The sequence below is a fragment of the Magallana gigas genome, chromosome 7 (assembly GCF_963853765.1).
Source record: "Magallana gigas chromosome 7, xbMagGiga1.1, whole genome shotgun sequence".
Taxonomy (NCBI): Eukaryota; Metazoa; Mollusca; class Bivalvia; order Ostreida; family Ostreidae; genus Magallana; species Magallana gigas.
Genome location: NC_088859.1, coordinates 41,061,137 through 41,080,292, shown reverse-complemented (window position 1 = coordinate 41,080,292; position 19,156 = coordinate 41,061,137). Strand labels below are relative to the sequence as shown.

Sequence of the window (19,156 nt, the reverse complement as noted above, 5' to 3'; positions counted from 1 at the left end):
AACATTCTTGATATTTCTTAATTTAGGGGGGTAGTGAGAAAATGCAACCCATAAAAATAATTGTTGAATACCGCAATAAATTTGATTAAAATTTACAGATGATTTACCTTTTAAAATGTTTATTTAGACTGATATGCATTTTATGTTTATCTGTCGTGAAAGCGCCCGGTCTGATTTAAAGTCAGCTCTGATTAAAATTGTAAATGCGGGAATATCATATTGTTACACTTTTTGGTGAATAATATTTCTTCCGTGTTTTTTAAATCATAACTTTACAGATGCAAGGGCCTTAATTTTTCCCCCTTTAATCAGATGTACCGGGTCCCTCGGTGTCGTCATCGAATTCTTCGTTCCTCCGCGGTCTGGCGTAACGAGCCCCGCTTGTCATAGCTCCAGTGCGATACGCTACGATATGTAGTGCATGGTTTTGGCACCTTTTTTCTGTTATGTGCAGGTGAAAGAATTTCAGTGTTTGTTTTCAAACAGAAATTCACAGGTGATTTACAAACTACAAAAATCTGTGTTCATTATTTATATTTTTGAATGGGGATGTAGACATGCAAGGAAATGTGCGTTTTGGTGGCAACTCGTGAACTGACAATTTGGAATTATGTCGTGTTTTTACGAAGATGGAGTATAATGTCATATTTTTACTGAGAATTTAAAATTCTTACTTTGAATCTTGGGCGACATGTGGGGCTACCTGCTGTATATTTGCACTGTATTATGTTTATTGGTGCAGAAACTTACAGGTGAGTGTCCCGTAATCTGGTCTCTGTAATACACAATGTAAAGGACCTCTCCGACCCCCTTATCATGCTACAGTTAATAACATTAAACCTACCAGTAATTTATTTAAATTTCAGAATATATGAACAAACACAAATCATATCCTGTGTCAAATCTAAACAAAAGAAGTCTGAAAAGAGTAAATGGGGCCCAAAATACTTTTGCATTGTCAGCAATTCAAATTTAACGAAATAGAAAAAAGGTACAAATCAGTTTTAACACTGTCCATGTGGGCCTTGCGAAAAGGTGGAAGTTTCTTGTTACCTTCTGTGATGTAAATATCACTTAGGTGATACATATAGGCCCCTGTTTAGTTTAAGTTTAGGTGGTATAAAAGGATAGACAATGTTTAATTAGATTAGAGAATCTTGGTAAAGTTTGGTATAGAATTTATGATCCTAGTCCGCCAACGCTTCAATTTGAAATTATTGTGGCTATACCTGTATATTATTGGAAAATGAAAGATATATTAGAAATGTGCATAGACTTCAAATAAATTGATATGTTAATCCAGAAGGAATTTGTCTGTCATAAAAGATTGAGGCGGTAGCTTTCACACAAATATCCCTCTATATTATTACGATGGTTCTTTGCTTACATGTGTGGTTTTTTTTATTGTATCGAAACAAAGTCATACGTAATTTATACAACTTCATTAATTTTTCGTTTCAGCCGATTGTCAACACATGGACCAGTTCTATATGGTACGTTGCAGAGATCAATTTATTCAAATTAAAAAAAACACACACGGAAGGTTTTTTCCTTCTAATATATGCAGCTAAGTATAATCATGCTCGGTTTTCAATTAATCACGAGGGCCACATGCCTCTAAAGTTTTCTTTTGTGGGTCTCATAGTCTGGGGTAGTGTTCCGAGCCCGAGACTGACATATTGACGTGCATATTGTGCCCCTTAGATCAATGGAGATGCATATCAAATAATGAAACATCCTCCCGTGAACAATGCTATCCCGGATGCTTATCTGTATAGGTGATTGATAATAATGCAGATGAACCATAAAATTAATCAGAATATAAGATTTCGTGTAACTTAAAGCCCTTCGCCCTTCCCAACTATAGACACTTAACCTACAAAAACTTGTTTGGATGAATGAACGATTGTGTTGCACTGTAGAATTGCAAAGTGCACGTAGCATCTATAACATGATATGTAAACTAAAAAAAACCCAAAGATTGTCAATGGTAAAGGCTTTTAAGTGACATGAGCTGCAATTTTTGCCTAAGACATTCTCATTATAAAGTTGTAATTTGTTTTGCAATAGAAAAACGACACCTCTGCATATTCTTCAGCTATGCCTATTGAGATTTTGTCATTAAATTAAATAATTGTCATAATGCTGTCAAATTTTGGTTTTGGTAATATACAGGTTAAAAGTTAAACGGAGAATTACCGTAATATCACTCTTTTTTACAGTTCATATTGGTTTAACGTCAATACCTCCCTGAGTAATTCTGTGAGTAGTGAAAATGGGTAACCCTTTCCCTACCCACAGATTAAAAACATAATGAGCTTTGTTACAATGCATTGAAATCGGGCAACTTTCAAACCCACCTTTCAACCCATTCAAGGAGGAGGGTAGTATAGGAAACGCAACGAGCTTTGATTTTACCTCAACCCTTAGATGTACTCTATTCTTGAAATTTCCATTGAGGGCCTTAATTAAGTTTGTGGATTGGACCACCTACACCATCCCAGAGAAGACTGGGTCCATGCCAAGTTATATCAAATCTTTATTCAAATAATCTCAACTAGGTCAAATGTGTATAGTGGGGAATTTTACATCATATATCTTGTCGTTTTTTGAGACAGGGGGTTATATCAATTTGTCTTCAGCTGACCGGATGCTGAATGACTATTATGAGAGAAATACATTATTTCATTCACGTTTTTGCATGAATTAGAGACCTACCTTTTAAGGGGCATGAAAAGACACTCTAGCCGATGATGAGTTTTTGCTACCATAAATCACACGAGATTCCCTTACTGCCGGAAAACCGCAGGCTCTGCCACCCCTGGCTGGATTCTGTCCTTTGTTTCGTTCGTGGTTTCAAATTCCAGATGACATCATTTTACATGCTATTGTAATTTTAATATCTCTCTTCACTGCACATAACTGTAGTTTTGTTGTTGTTTTTTTTTTTGGGGGGGGGGGGGTTGTTGTTGGGGGGGGGGGGGTTTAAAGAGGAAAATGACGTGATATTAATGATTAATTGAAATACATGTATAAAGCTGTCCATTTTGGCGTCCGATCTTGTCAATAAAATGATACAAGTTCATATACATGTATTGTTTAAATTACACAAACCATACAACCATTAAGTAAGGAAATGATTGCCTAAAGTATAAGATTTTGTTCAATACTGATGATCCTTAATTAACTGTTGCCCCCTCTCCCTTTTCCAAATTTCTCATATTGTCATTAACATTTTAATTTTGTAATACATGTATGTAATTCGTATCATGTTACTATTTTGAAATGTCTGATTACAGTGTCCCTCAATGGTCTGAAGTTGGTGTTGTGCGACATTTTTTTTAAAATTTCATATGACACTTAGGGTTTCAAATTCCAATTTTATTTTTCGGGGTCATGCTTAGTACTTTACATCGATAGTGGGGCGGGTGTGACAATTAGGAGTCAAGTCCCTACTGTGTAATCAGTTATATAGGGGGACTTTATACATTTAGTATTCTAACCACAGCAAGTGTTGTCCTCAACATCATAGGGGAGGGAGAGAAAGAGAGAAGTGTGTACTATGTATTCAGGGAATAATCCAATATAACTTGCGTAAAGAGGGATTACTGGCGGTTCGTTACTGTGTTTGAGCGTTCTTCTTTAAGCGGCTAGACTGTTGTTCTTTCAAAAACATTAAACAAACATAATTTGAATGGTCAATAAATCTAAGAAAGCCTGTACAAATACATCGTTTGCTAGCCACCAACACTTACTGTACCTCTCTGGACACATCAGGGTTGGTACGAATACGAAGACAAAGGAGAGAGAGAGAGAGAGAGAGAGAGAGAGAGAGAGAGAGAGAGAGAGAGAGAGAGAGAGAGAGAGATTTGCAGCTAAAATATTTTGTACTTATTGCCGTTTGAGTTTTATATTGAACTGATTTCTAACTCTAGCGTCTAGCGAAGTTCATGTACTTTCCTTACTGAAGAATTCAAAACATTTTTGCAACGACAGAACAACGTTTCAAAGTTTTATTTCCACAAAAGTTACAAATATCTATTTTGATAATATTTACCAGACTTCTAGCTATGATTTATTTTGAAAACATGAAGTGGGTTTTAACATTAGATTACAGACATATAAACTTAAGGTTTTTAACTTTTAAAATACCATGAAATGCATTTGTCTAGTCAGCCTAAGATTAGTGAAGGATCGAGTCAAATAGAATACGCATGTAGCATTAATTGTGTACATAAGGTTTTATAAATGCAATTCTAATGCGAATTGACATTTTGTAAAGTGCTCAAAATACCCGGAAATGGTTAGATTCCGGCGTCAATTTTGGTTTTATCTTCATATCTATGATTTCCTGTGGCGGGTATTGCAGATGCTAGATGTCAGGCTAGTATCATAAGTATGTTTTCCCCATATATATTTTAATCAAAGCGAATGCATGCAGAAAAGAAGTAATATTTTTTTGGCGAATTCAAATTTTCTTATCATTGATATTTAATATTTGGACATCATCTAGAAACAACAAATTATAAAACGAGTCAAAAAGTCATTAGGACTTCCAGATTGACATGTTGGCAAAGTGAAAATGAAGAAGATCTAGGGGAAATTTAATTAATCTATCGTCGGTGCAATCTAAAGTTTTCAATTTTTCAAGATTTTTTTTATTATGTCAACACACAGTTAACCTTAAAAAATATAAGGAAGGGGCAAGATTCTTTAAGAATCTGAATAACATGAACATATATACTACTGTCTAGCATCATAACAAGAACTCCAATGCATGTTGGATAGAAATATTATAGTACCAGAATACATCTAAAGAGTGAATTTAAATTTTACCTTTGTAAAACAATATAAATAGAGGCAGTTTACATCTATTAACCCTGTAACAGTTTAAAAGCATTACCTGTATAGTATACACACTTGTATACCACACTGTAGGTAGAATTAAACTCATTCCTTAATAATTTGGTGTTCTACAATGAAGTTCGGAAAATATGACTGATGTTTTATTAAAATGTCAGGTATTCATTTGTAGAAAAAAAAACATGATTTGTAGAATTTTTTTTAAATGTAAAGTCAAGCCGATTAATATACAAGTTCTGCTCGTTGTGAGGCATGCAAGTTATTTGTTACATGAATGTGTTTGATATAGCTGATTTTTTTTAACCAACCAATTGAAGGTGTTACAACCAGAATTGAATGATTTAATTCGGAAAAAAATCAAATAATTAATATGTTTATACATGTATTGGGATAATATTATAGTGTTTGACAGGGTTACTTCTTTTACCAGATCATCTGATTACCGGTACAAGTGGGAATTTATTGGGCTTTTTCTGGAAATCCATTTTTGAGGAATCAGGAACATTTTATAGACTATTAGATGAAATTAGAGTAAATGTAGCTAGGATACAATATGATGAATGTCACAAGCATAATGAATTCATGTATGATACAACAGCAATATGAATTGCATTTAATGTACATGTATTTAAAAGTGTATTATCCAAAAGAGTATATGTTAAAAATGATTATCAAGGTATATTCTTTTGATAAATTTTGATGGCAATTGAAAATTTGCTATCTGACAAATGGTTTATAATCCTATAATTAATTTAAAATTTAGTCATGTATAAGATACATGTAGCTTACAGGATTAACTCTTGATATATTTGGATGCATAAATGCAAGAGTCAAGTACATGTACCTAAATATCACTTAAATAACCCCAGAAGAGAACACACAGTTTAAGACATGGTCATCATCATTAAAATAAAATGCAGGCTGGGACACAGGAAGTTGGATCAGAGTTCATCAGTCTGGGTATATGACTAATTCTCCACTTGACATGATAGAATGGGGTCATTTCTGTAATTAAGAAACAATGCAAATAGACTTTCATGTGGTCTATTGTTCTTATCACATTCTGTTGCAAAATGTCCATATTTCTTTGCACTGAGTAGAGGTATTCAAGGTATTTAAGTTTTGGTCAATACTGATCTATGTTTGCAGATTAGGATTTGCTGTTCTTTCTTGAAAGGGGATATTTTTAGAGAAAATAAAACACTTAAAGACCCATAGAATTTGATGTTTAGTTTTTGTGTTCCTCATTTATCCAATAATAACAATTGTTAGAGGTTGTTGACAAAGGTCCTGTTTAAATACCTGTTTTGTGGTCAAAAGAAGTGATGTGACTGCAAAGATATGATTTAAAGTCAACATTGACAGTCCTCACTGTGCTGAACAAAGCTGGAGTCCCACACGGTGAGGCTTTTATCTCGGCCCTCTGACAGTAACAAAATAGGCATACAATCTGCATCTGCCACGGGATCTCCCTCTACGTCTGTGTCAGAATGCTTTATAAATATTACAGTTTGTTGTCAAGCCATTATGACAATATTTGGCTGTCCACATACAGAAGCTGTAGGTCTGAAGAACAATCAGTGCAGTAAAAGGCATAAGGAATGTACTGGTAAAACTTCATAAAAATTGAAAAAAAAAAAATTACTTTCCTCGACATTAAAAAGTATAAAATGGAGTGGAAAAGATCATGATATAAAAAAAGATGTAATGAAGCACATTTAAAATGGGTGAATATTTCCTGAAATTTTACCATTGAGTTGTACAAATATTGGTATCTCAAAACGTCAGAAAACTAAATGAGCAGACATCTACTTCCTGAAATATGACCATTAAGATATAACATGCATTTGAATAAAAAAGAGAATTGATCATCATTTAAAGTTTTCTTTCAGTGTCAGGTTGTATTATTTAAAATTCAGTTTCTAAATTTGTTAAATCAAAATAAACGTGTTATGTGAAAGATAAAATGGAAACTGGCCCTTTGATCTAATGGAGTTCAGACACCAATAGACTGTTACCATAATCTGACTGTCTGCATACTGTCTGTCTAAATTAACAAAAAAATTAGCTATATAGTTTTATCTTTGTGTGCTTCATATTCTTGATGTCTAACAACAAAGCCCAATTGGTTAAAGCATCAGCTTTTAATCTGTAAACCTTGAGTTCAAAATCAAGTTGGTTTTGACATTGTTTTCCTATATAAGAAATTCAAAAATCCATTATATGGCAAAGAATTGTACAATTTGAAAATTTAAAATACTGATTATGTTTTGGATATGAAATATAATATTGCACTCTCATTAATTGAAATCTCAGTGTCCAATACCATGTACCTTAATAGAAAAAATACATTTAATTACAATATGGTATACCTGATGATTACTCTTTCATCCTATTTTGCATGTATTGTGCATTAGATATTTAGATAACACATTAATTAATTCATATTGATATGAATTGCCCATCACAGGTAATTTTCAAATATTCATCATTTTTCAGAACCACACCCTATGGTTGCCGGATTCGTGTACCATCTGCTCTTGTCTGGACCCAGTGTCTGTCTGTGAGAGTGTACGCTGCCTCAATCCAAACTGTTTCTATTCCAAGGTAAGCCGAGATCATGACCACCACTACTGAAAATCGAGTTTCGTGTTGTTTTACTTAATAAATTTCTAAAAATATGCCATCTGGAATATTTTTAATGCATCTCATTGAATTAAATTTTTGCGTAAATTTTGTTAATTTGGTATTAATAATGAAATTGTCATTTACGCGGAGTTGTTTATGAGAAGAAATTCATTTTATGATAATTAGGAGTGTCCCTGGAAACTCTATTAACACCTTATTTGCACTTAACAATTTATGTAAAGGCAACATATGTTGCAGTACAAAGTGTACTGGTTTTATTGCAAAATGGTCTTACTCCATTATATTTATAAGACAATCAAACAGAGTGCACCATATAACTGCACCAAGTGACTTTAGGATTACTGAGCTTGGAATGGTAAACGATCCATCTTTATGTTTAATATATTTGTCGTCACCATTTTGATACCTGCTTAAAAGTTGATTGTTTATTTTTGGGGCCTCTGGCTATAAGATTTTAAGAGAATGTATCATCTTCAAAAACTTGCATTAAAAAGTAAAACAAAATAAAAAACAAAACAAGGATCTCTTTCTGTTTCCCAGAGAGAAATGTCAGGTGAGTTCACGGCTGAGGTCACAGGTAAGAAGTTTTAGACCAGACTTTAATCCTTTGATCCCTAGCACTCTCACACCTGTGTCAGGTAGCAGCTTATTACAGACGTAAAGTTAAACCTGTGGCCCCCTGACCACTGTGTATTGCCAGCAGCCCGTGATGCATGGCCCTGACAAAAGTTTGACTGAATTCCTCATCAGGTCGCATCATTAGTATTGTTCATCTGATGTAGTGGAATAGCTAGGACTGATGGTTACAACCAAATGTTACCAGCTAACCTGAGGGAGCAGATATCACTTTACAGATTAATGGCTTGACATAAAATTAAAATAATCATGTCACAATGCTGGCAGTTAGGATCTCTTTGGCAATAAACATTTGTGCATAGAGATTTAGATCTCTAAAATCCCTGAAGGTGTTCAAAATACCTGTACCAAAAACCCAAATTGTCTACTGTGTCTTTTTAATATAGAGGTACCTTTAGATGCAAAAACAGTTTTCATATACCTTTATATATGATGCAAAAACACTATAAGATATACCAGTACTCAAACATTCATAAATTGTGTAAATTATGAGTAGCATTATATTGTGTAATTTGACAAATGACAATGATGGACTAAAATTATATTTCAATAAAATATGTAATACCGGTACATCTGTTTCTGATAATGGTCGGAAAATTATTGGCTCTTGCTAGGTGGCCTGTGAGTCACAACAAAAACTACAGTATTTCTATAGATTTATCTGACAACTATATTTAAAATTTGCTTGGAAGACTTCATATCTCAGAGATGCATGCAAATGGTGCATCCAGGTTCTGTAAAATATTTTTTTCTTAGCAGAATCTTCAGAGTATGAGAATAAATATCTTAAGCCCTTAACATGACACCAAAAGTTTTATTTTGTGATGACTGCAAAATATTTGTACTTGATGGGATAATAGATTAAAAAAAGTTTGTTTTTTTTGCTTTAAGTACAGTTTAAATAATTTTTTGTTCCCTAGCTTGCACATAACAACATCCAGTAGTAGTAGTATTAGTCAAATCCATGGCAGCTGTTTTAATTGTGGTATCTGATGTTTTGTTTCAGGGGGAGTACCTCCAGATTCCTCACGATGGTTGTTGTCCTGAGTGTGTGGGAACCCTAGCCCCCTGTCAGTACGACTCCAAAACTGTCCCAGTAAGTAGCACTCACAGGGTCCTTATTACTTTTAAACACGTACATTTAACATGTATTTGATGCAGCAGTTCATCAGCTAAAATTTTGGTTATATCATATTTCTGTCAGTTATTCAGGTAAATGGACAATTATACCAAAAATAGTCATACAAATTTATTTTTAGCTAAAAGCATAATATATTTATAAGGTTATTGATATAATTTACATCTACAGGTATTTTGTCCCCACCCAATTCATATTCAATTGCATACTTACTGCATTAACATACATATTTTTTATATTAAAAGCTTCCAAGACTAGATTATTTGAAATTGACAAAAAATGGCATCTAACATTACTAAATACAGACTGAAAATATATTCTTTTTATCATTCTCATTGAAAAATGGCATATCTGATCCAGAAGTCTGCTTAACATATTGAAAATGTTGTGTCAATGTTTGTCTTTTGAATTTTGAATGCACTCATAAAAGTGGCTCCTTAATCCCCAACCGTGAAATGCTTTGACCTCCTTCATACATGTGCAAATTACTTTTGTAAAGAAGGTACCACCCTTTGACATCCTTGATCAGTTTTATAAATTCCTGAATATGGGGCACAGTAGAACTTCTTACAAATTGTGATTGCATAATGCTAGTTCATAAGCATAAAAATCTGAAGAACCTGTTGAATTTGTCAGTCAATTGGTGAGGCAAATTTCTTGTCCACCCACACCTTACAAAAAATGTATGCACACAGAGCAGGACCATGATTGTGAATTTGTTTAAAGCAAATTCTGCAAACATCAAAGATGGCTTGTGACAGGTGCTGTCATTGCGTAACTAAATACAGGTCCTAGTACTGCACACGGCCTCAAATACCAGACGTGTGATCTCCTGATCACTTAGAAGATGTTTGCATTTAAACGAGTCTCTCCGCACTTTACCTACTCTTTTGTTGAGCCTTTTTAAACATTTTGATATAAATGTTATGATTGGTATTAGCCATTTGTCAGTGATTGTACTTGAAAAATTGAAGTGTCATTGCAGAATGATACTGTTCAGTGGTGGAATGTCTTAAGTTTACGTTGATTTTTACAAGTACAAATTAAGTGTTGGTTGCCCTTGCTTGCGTATTTTCAACAGCATAACTGATACCAGAAATTTAAATGAAGCAAAAACTTCTAAAGCATGTTTTTAAAATCAGAACTGTCATTTTTTAATATATGCTCTGTAAATGAGATGAAGTCTATACTTTTGATAAAAAATTTGACCTGATATGTGTACTTCATTAATTTTTATACTTTATTATGCTAATCAGTACTTAGCAATGCTGAAAAATAATGTTGTCAATTTTGATTTTGATTTGCTGCTCCAAGAACAGTTAATTTATTGATTTTTTGAAATAAATCTGTGCTTTGAATGATATTAAATTATAACGGGCCATATAATTTGAATTTATATTCATGGCTCATTGATACAACTTTATAAGCTGATCTTAATACGCTATTCATTGGCCATTTAATGAAGTATGTGACATTAAAACAGCCTCTACACAAAGTGTTTGTATTTATGTAACTTGTAACTCCCCATTAAAAGCTTGGGAGTATCAGAGGCTTAAAATTTGTTTTTGCATAAAGTAAATGGTCAGGAATATGCCCTGAAAAGCTTTATGCATTTATGTATTCTTTAAATCAAGAGTTATCAATAGTGTAAATATTAAATAGAAAATCTATAGCTTTCAAGCGTTAAACTAATATTCATAATAAATTTATACACTATCAAAATACATGTCTCAGATTCATTTAGTGGGAAATCTGCCTGCAGGTGCAGTGAAATTCTTCAGGTTTTGTGTTATTGAAAGACGGAGAGAAAAAACAATACTTAACAGAATAAACAGAAATTAATATTTATTTCAGATTATTCTTTACATGAAAAATCACATTGCTCTCCGCTGCAATAACAGTGAAGTTTGTTGTACATGTAAATTTACGTGAGTCGCACCACATTGGTATACACATTTCCTGACACTGGACACCATTCTTAATCATACATTTATCAAATATTTTGTTCTAAAGTTATAAAGAAGTTTGTTATAAAGAAGTTTTACAGAAGAATATGAATAAGATTCATAAAATTATTTGCATGGAGATTTGGATCAGGGATCAGATGTCTTATTCGCATTAGTCAGAAGTCCATTTAATCTTAACTTATCCTTAGGTAATCTTTGTTTTACTTATATTTCACAAAACTGACACCCATATACATACCAAGTAACTTTGTTGCTGGGACCAAATCTTTATTGAAATGCAAAGGCACATAACTAATACAACACACCCTAATGCTATAGCTAATCCTACAAGTGACTTTTATGGTGTAGTGTTTAGTAATTTCCTATATTTGGGAGTTGTCTCCCTTGATAGAGAGAATTTTGGAGTTGTCTCCATTGATTTATATGAGTACTTGGGAGTTGCCTCCTTTGATTAACAAGAGATAACTGTACTTTACAGCACAATACAGACTGGTATCCTGAGCCTTGCTCTCACTGCACGTGTTGGAATGGAGAAGTCACATGTTCAGCAGTAGCCTGCCCCCGACAGACATGCAAGCCCGGGACTGTGGCCCAGAGCCTGCCCGGGCAGTGCTGCCCCCAGTGCACAGCATCAGGACGTGAGTAATCAGTCAATGCAGCAGGATTATTTAATTAAGGAATATGATTATTGTAGTGCACCAGGTAGAGAGTGCAAAATCAATGTGAATCAGTGCATATGCTTTACAGGGAGAGTCCTAAAGCAGTGGCAATCAATGAAGACGGTAGTTTTTGTATGAAACATATGCTCAGTGAACAGCCAAAGGACAATCACTGTTAGGAAAATATGTGTAAATCTTTAAATCACACAAAATTACTAATTTCATTTTTTACATTAATGTAGTACTCGTTCGATTGTATAGTAGTCTCACTTGAGTTTAATGTTACCTAGCATTAAATTACTTATAAAAAGTTCACACCTTCTCTAGTAAAAGGTTATTTTTTTTTAGCATAAAGCAACTCAATGATTTTGCAATGGCTGCGTCGGGAGTTAATAAACTGTCACCCAGAAGACTGAGTACAGTAGCGAGTCTCTCGGTTCACAATGATGTGTGAACTATCTTAAATATCTCTCTGTGTTAATGACTCCTCCCTATCCCCACATTACCCAGCAGGGAGGGTGCAGACAGTCGGTCACAGCCGACGGTAACCCACCAATAACAGCCATTTTTGTTTCCAGTCTCGACACTGAACAATTTAAAACATAATCTTATGAAGAGGGATTCATCATTATCAATCAATTGGCCATAAATATTCATATTAAATTGTGAATGATAACTGTGTGAAATTATCCATTATAAAGATCATCATATTTCTAGTAATTTTATTATTTTTCATAAATCCTGTTACTATTGTTGTGAAAATGTCAATTTTTAAGATGATTTATTGAGCCCAGTAGTTAGGTATTTCACTAACAAATCATAAAATGTAATATGACCATCAATATTTTATTATCTGTTTAATCATTTATAATAATCAATCATGAGAAAAAGATATTTTCATACCTCTAATTGAATTACAGGTAGTAGAAAATTGATACCTCTTCATAAATATATCTTTGAAAAAAATATATATATCACATGAAACCGGAAGAGTCAGCTGGGATTAGACAAGATTTAATCTTTTTGTAATTGTTCAATACTATAGACTTTGTAGAGAGATAAAAGAAGTTAGAATGGTCATTGATGCACAATATGGACCAGCCATCACTTTTGATATGACAGATTTGATCTTTAGAAGACATATTACGATCATTTGATTTTATCCCCTCTTATTACAGCCATGATTCTTTAATATCGGGTCATTAAAAAGAGATTTGCGAGATTGATTTGAGAGGCAATTGCTATTGATTGGAGGACATTTGCATATTTTGTTCACAAAGGGAGGTCTAGTAATTTTTCAAATGATTCCTAAATTATCACGACAGTACATTGTAACACCTCGTGTTTCATCTTTAAAGAATTTGAGACCTTATATAAATCGGTAGCTGTCAAAGACATCTCCTCTTGTCTGCTTGGTTAGGTCACCATTTTTAGAACATATGCTGCTAACAATATAGTAATTAAATGTTTCCATGCAATGAAATCTATTGTTATGTTTCCACTCTGAAGTATTTCACATAATGGGTTAAATAGTTTGTGGGCTTGACTAGAATATGTTCAGAGAGTGGAAAATGTAGTATGACACCCTCCACTTGTTGGTTTTCTCACCTGTACTGTCAGGCAGGTGGCCTGGTTTCTGTGCAACTGATAACTTCTTATATTCTTTTAAAGATAGAAATGCATACAATGCAAAAAAATTTTCCAAGTAACACATTTCTAGAATATCATCAATGGTAGCTTTTTAAGTCAAAATTAACAACTTATGATCAAATTATTAAAAGCTAATTTTTCAAAGAGACGTTTTTATGAGACACAATGTACCAATAAAATATATATAAGTATCAAAATTGAAATACTTGCGAATAAGTGACTCTTCAAAGTTTGTGTGTTTATCGTATCATTGACTGTGGGACTACCACTCCAGAGGACTGCAAATATATAATTCATTTCATAAAATGCAGCAGTGTAGCTCTTTTCACAAAAATTTTAAATCTTGCAATTAATTTTATCGTAAGTGAAAACTTATGAGATTCTTATTAGTAACTCTTAATCTTACTAAAAACGTAATATTTTTTGTGAGAAGGGCTGCTGGTTTATGTGTATACCATATTTTAGCAGTTAAATATTCATCGCTTATTGTATTCTTAGGTTCATGTGAAGTAGATGGCATGATTCATGACGATGGAGAGGAGTGGTCTCCCCTCCCCTGTACAAAGTGTGTGTGTCAGGATGGGGCCTCCTCCTGCTACCCAATACAGTGCCCTCCCCTTATCTGTCCTCCGGTAGGTGATCATATGTAATATATCGTCTTACTCCTTTATGCATATAATATTTCAATTTTAAATAATATAACATTACATTTTGTTCAAGACACATTAATTAATGTAAGTTGGTTGGCATCAACAGGAAAATATACTTTGAAAACCTTTCAAGCTATTTAATAAAAACATAGAGTTTGTTTTCCTTTCTTGTAAGATGGAAACTTTTCATTACTGAATTTTTTGTTTTGTAAATAAAGAGTGTTGTTTTAAAGCTTTATGATCTGTTTTATGGATAGTGTTAGCCATAAATTTGAAAATGATTGACACTTTTGTGAGGGGAGCTGGTCTTATATTAACATCAAATTTATGCAGATTGTGTCAAGAGACCATAAAAGCCAAAACAAAGTGTAGAGTGTCCCTTCAGAAAATGTCTTTCTCTCTGTCAATATTTCATGAAATGTCCTAAGATTTTATTTATTAATGTTTTGAATATTCTACACATTTTGTCTTTTCAAGGGCCAGGAGATGGAGAGAAGTCCTCACACATGCTGCCCTATTTGCCAATCTCAGATGTGTACCGATAACCACAAGAAATACCAGGTACCAAACCAGTCCAATTCAAATCAAAATTCACTTTTTGGCACCTATAGATCATATTTTATATTTTTTTAAACCCTCCTTTTCTAACTTATTTTGAAGTCTCTAAAACTTTAGACAGGTAGAGTAGTTTTGAAATATGACACTTTGTAATTAGTTCAGGTCCATTTTCTGGAAGATTGTCCAAACTACGACTGCTTTGTTTTTACCTGTGAAGGTGAAATCAGAGCTTTTGACCATTTCTGGCTCACAGAATTAAAGTTCCAGAGTTTTTTGTGGGGGGTTTTCTGTGCTGTCTTTACAAAGACCTCTGATAGGGCTGTGATTTTTGAAGGGTCTATAGATTTATATCTCGATTGTAAAACCGGCTGTTCTTGTTTACACATATGAAGCTGACAGGTAATCTTTGATAAACATCAAGGAGACCAGCAGAAATTACCTTTTGGAAGTTCTCATATTTTCCTGAGTGAAATCAAGGAGAAAGAATATAAAGGTGTATACCAAATTCAGATTTAACTTTGTACTCAAAAGCTCTGATGTATCATCTGGGTGCAATGCAAATTTTGGGGTATAAAATTTTGGATATGTATTATAGAGGAAATGATCAGAGTTTTAAACATTTTTCTCATACATAAGATGTTTGTTTGTGAATCATGCTGTTTAGTTCAATGAACTCGGATAAAGATACTGATGTGACAGACATACATGTTTACTGTCAAAATCACACTGAAAGATTCAGGATTTACCACTGTAATTTATATGCATGAATATGTCTTTCCAAATTTTATCACAATGATTTTTGGTTTTATTAAATCTGTAAGAATTAAGTAATCGTTTTATGTGATAGTGCGAGGAAATTGTTAGTTGAGTACCGTATACATTGAAGAACAAACATGAATTTCACTGTAATTAAGCCTAAAGATGATAGGGCAGCTAACACCTAGTGGCCACTTTCTGATAGAAACTTTGGTCTTTATTATCTTGTAAGCAACTTTAGAACTTTAACAAATATTTAAACAATTGAGTTTATGATTCCATTTCCTCATCCCACAACTTGAACTCTTGTTATCAGGGTGATATATTTGTTGCATGACAAATTGCTTGCACAAAAAGGCAAGGGGCTATATCTTAGAAATCAAACTCTATTGGCCTCTTATGTTTCTTTTTTTTTCTTTAAATAAAAATCTGCACAGCAAGTTCCTCTCTGTCAAGCTAGTGATTTATGGTAATGAGACACAGGCAGTGAAGTCTGGCATTTCAGCCGAGAAATATTTCAGGGCCCCACCAGAAAATTTAAAATTTATCACTTTCAGTGTCGGCAATGTGACTGTGAACTACTGAGGATAACTTGCTCTCTGTCATACTTCAGGTGAACACTCACTCAGTGAATACTGATAGAGAGGTGTTCAAGATAAATTGTGAGCAGAATGCTATCTGATCTTCCATGTAACTGTCAAAATCACATTTTCAAAAAATTCCATGAAAGTTAATTTTTGTGCACTTAAATCACTGTAGTTTTTTCATGTTATAGAGGGTAAATGTGCTAATTGAAGATAAGTAATAAAAAGTATCTACATACTTTATTCAGCCTTAGATATGCTGCAGTTTTATTTTAGCAGTAATCTGTGATGGAATAAACTGAATTAAAAACTGAAGTGAAATTTTCTGATCAAAATCTCTTTTAATAACATATTATTAGTGGCATGAAGTTAGATATTGAAAGATATGAAATCAATTTAACATACTAGCCTAGTGAACCAATGCACTTTAATACAAATTATTAAGACCCTTCCTCCCACCCCCACCCCCCAAAAAAAAATAAAACAGAAAAAAAAAATTAAGTTCATATTTTTTTTTTATTATCACTGGTAATGCTTGTATTTGTTTCTGATAAGATCACATCACATCCAACAGATTGGATAAAATATGAATACTTAGTAAAATATATAATTTCTTGGTTTGTTTTAGAACAATGAGAGCTGGCAGAAGGATGACTGTACATTTTGTACCTGTTTACAAGGAGAGACAGTGTGCAGGAGGAGGGACTGTGTGGACCCTAAAGAACTAGAGTGTGGCAAAGTATGTCAACAGAAAACTAGCTCACCTGTGTATATACACTTCATCACTCTCCTGATGCTATGTTAATTAGATGCAAATTATTTATATAATAAGACTTTTAATTCCTAATTAAGGGGAAAATATATTCCTATGGCCTTCATAAGAATTTACACTTAATTGTTTATCATGGTATATTTTAATTAAGAAAAGTTTTACAATTGTATTTTGAGTACATGTTCATATATTGTTTGTATTTATTGATAGAATGAGAAAAAGGCCAAGCGGCCAGGGGATTGCTGTATTGAGTGCGTCAGTCGACAAGGTCAGTGAATTATTCAGATTATGATATCCATTTTATCATACTGTAAAAGTGGTTATTTACACTGGTGGTAAAGTACGCATTTTCTGGAGTCAAACAATACACATGTGTAATAAATACACGGATTTGTAATTTACAACTTGCAATTTATACGTGTGGGGTATTTTACGCAGTTTAAAGCTTTCTGTGTAACGTTTAAATTTCACCCATGCAAAAATAACCACTTCTACAGTACATGATATACGTTATTAGTTACCTATGTTGAGCATCCTTTTTACTGCCCTGGATATCTTCAAATTATGAATAGTTATGTGGTATATCTTCTTCATGGCTAGAGTAAAACTAACGATATGCATATAATTTTCCCTAGAAAAATACATGCTATAACCAATCCTTCAATGTTTAACCCGAACAGACACTTTGGTCCTTGAGTATTTTATGCAAGCTGAAATATCTTGTTATGGTTGTAAGAAGGATTACACTTATATTTTAAATATTTAGCATCCTGTGATTCTGAGGTTCCATTGCGTTACCATGGAGATGTGTGGAACATTTCGGCCTGTGAATTTTGTTTATGTGAAAATGGTCAAGTTCAATGTCACACAGCCACCTGTGAACCTCTGTTTTGTGAACTGGTAAGATGACTTTTATTGTTGTTTTTATAAAAGAATTTATGTCAGCCAAATAAAACAATTGAACAATTGTTACTGTATATATGCCCCTGTTTTATTTTTGCCCTCATTGTCAGTGGGCAAAGTTTAACTAACAAATTCAAAACAATTTTTAAATAATGTGTCAATTAGAAATTATAGTATCTATTTCTAACTACCGGCAAATTCAAGACAGGGCAAAATGGTTGCAAGTATAAAAGAGCTAAAAGGAAAAAACAACAACTGGGCAAATATAAACTTGTACACATTATTGATTCTATCGGAATATTATAAATATGAAAATTGAAGAAAAATAGTTTACAATTTTTATAAAATAAATATTAAAAGCTCACTGTTTTTCTTTAGAATAAGTACAAGTATCAAGATTTCGATGTTATATTTCAGTATGAAACCAGAGTACATCTTGATGGTAAATGCTGCCCAGAGTGCATGGAACAACCCAGGTGCTACTCCGACGGAGATATATATCTGGTGAGAATTTCAAAGAAGTCGAGACGAAGAAATATAGATGTTCTATAGATGTTTCTTTAAGATTATGCAACAATAAGTATGTTGCTTTAGGTTTTGAATTTGTTTGATGTTAATTTTTTTATTTAATTCTAAAGTTTCTAAATGCCTTAACTTCGAAATACCAGGCAGTATTTATCTAAATGTAAAGTGAAGTGAGTGTTGAATGTAGAACGCTCTTTAGGCAAAACATATCACAATCAAGTTTCAAACCATTAATTCTTTTAAACCTGATGATCACAGAATTCCCTCAGTTCTCATCAAAGATATCTTGGCATTGAGAGTTTAAAAGAAATTTTTAGGAGATGTGTTTAGATTAGTTTCTGTTACTCCAGTGAGATTGAGATTAAGATTGAAGACCGCGAGGCATGCCATGCATTAAAGCGACACAGAGACATTTTTGCAAGGGTTAAGCTTTGGTACAGAGTAATTTTCATTCATGACTTAAAACCGGGATATCACCAGTTGTTAACCAGTGCATTCTAATACTGCACATGAAACACATCAAGAAGTATTTCGGTAACACCCAACTCTGCGCATTATTTCTTATCCATTTCTATTTGCTACAGGTAATTTTTCATCTGCAGCTCATTGATAAGAAGTGCACTTAATACAAAAATCAGCTTGCAATAATGATGCACTAGTTTTCTTATCTAGAAAAAAAATTATGAGAAATAGATCTTCCTGATGCTGAGATGATGAAAGGCAAACAAAACAAGTGTGTCAGCAGGATTCCTCTCCCAAACTGAAATCTGAAGGTGTCAAAAGCAATCCAAGAATTTCTTGACTTCACAATGGTTAATCTGTGTGATAACAGTGAAAGTCTGACAA

General features: G+C 33.3%; 1 protein-coding gene across 1 annotated transcript in view; it reads left to right on the top strand.

Annotated features, from left to right (window-relative positions):
- The first annotated feature begins 362 nt into the window (after positions 1 to 362).
- The window catches only part of LOC105329796 (extracellular matrix organizing protein FRAS1), a 46,133-nt gene continuing 27,339 nt past the window's right edge, over positions 363 to 19,156 (top strand). Inside the window, exons 1-11 of the mRNA XM_066067329.1 lie at positions 363 to 752; positions 1,462 to 1,493; positions 7,363 to 7,470; positions 9,155 to 9,244; positions 11,732 to 11,891; positions 14,061 to 14,194; positions 14,690 to 14,773; positions 16,739 to 16,849; positions 17,093 to 17,150; positions 17,649 to 17,782; positions 18,203 to 18,289. Of these exons, the coding sequence (XP_065923401.1) occupies positions 692 to 752; positions 1,462 to 1,493; positions 7,363 to 7,470; positions 9,155 to 9,244; positions 11,732 to 11,891; positions 14,061 to 14,194; positions 14,690 to 14,773; positions 16,739 to 16,849; positions 17,093 to 17,150; positions 17,649 to 17,782; positions 18,203 to 18,289 (1,059 nt within the window). The 5' untranslated portion in view covers positions 363 to 691. The remainder of the gene's footprint in view (positions 753 to 1,461; positions 1,494 to 7,362; positions 7,471 to 9,154; positions 9,245 to 11,731; positions 11,892 to 14,060; positions 14,195 to 14,689; positions 14,774 to 16,738; positions 16,850 to 17,092; positions 17,151 to 17,648; positions 17,783 to 18,202; positions 18,290 to 19,156) is intronic.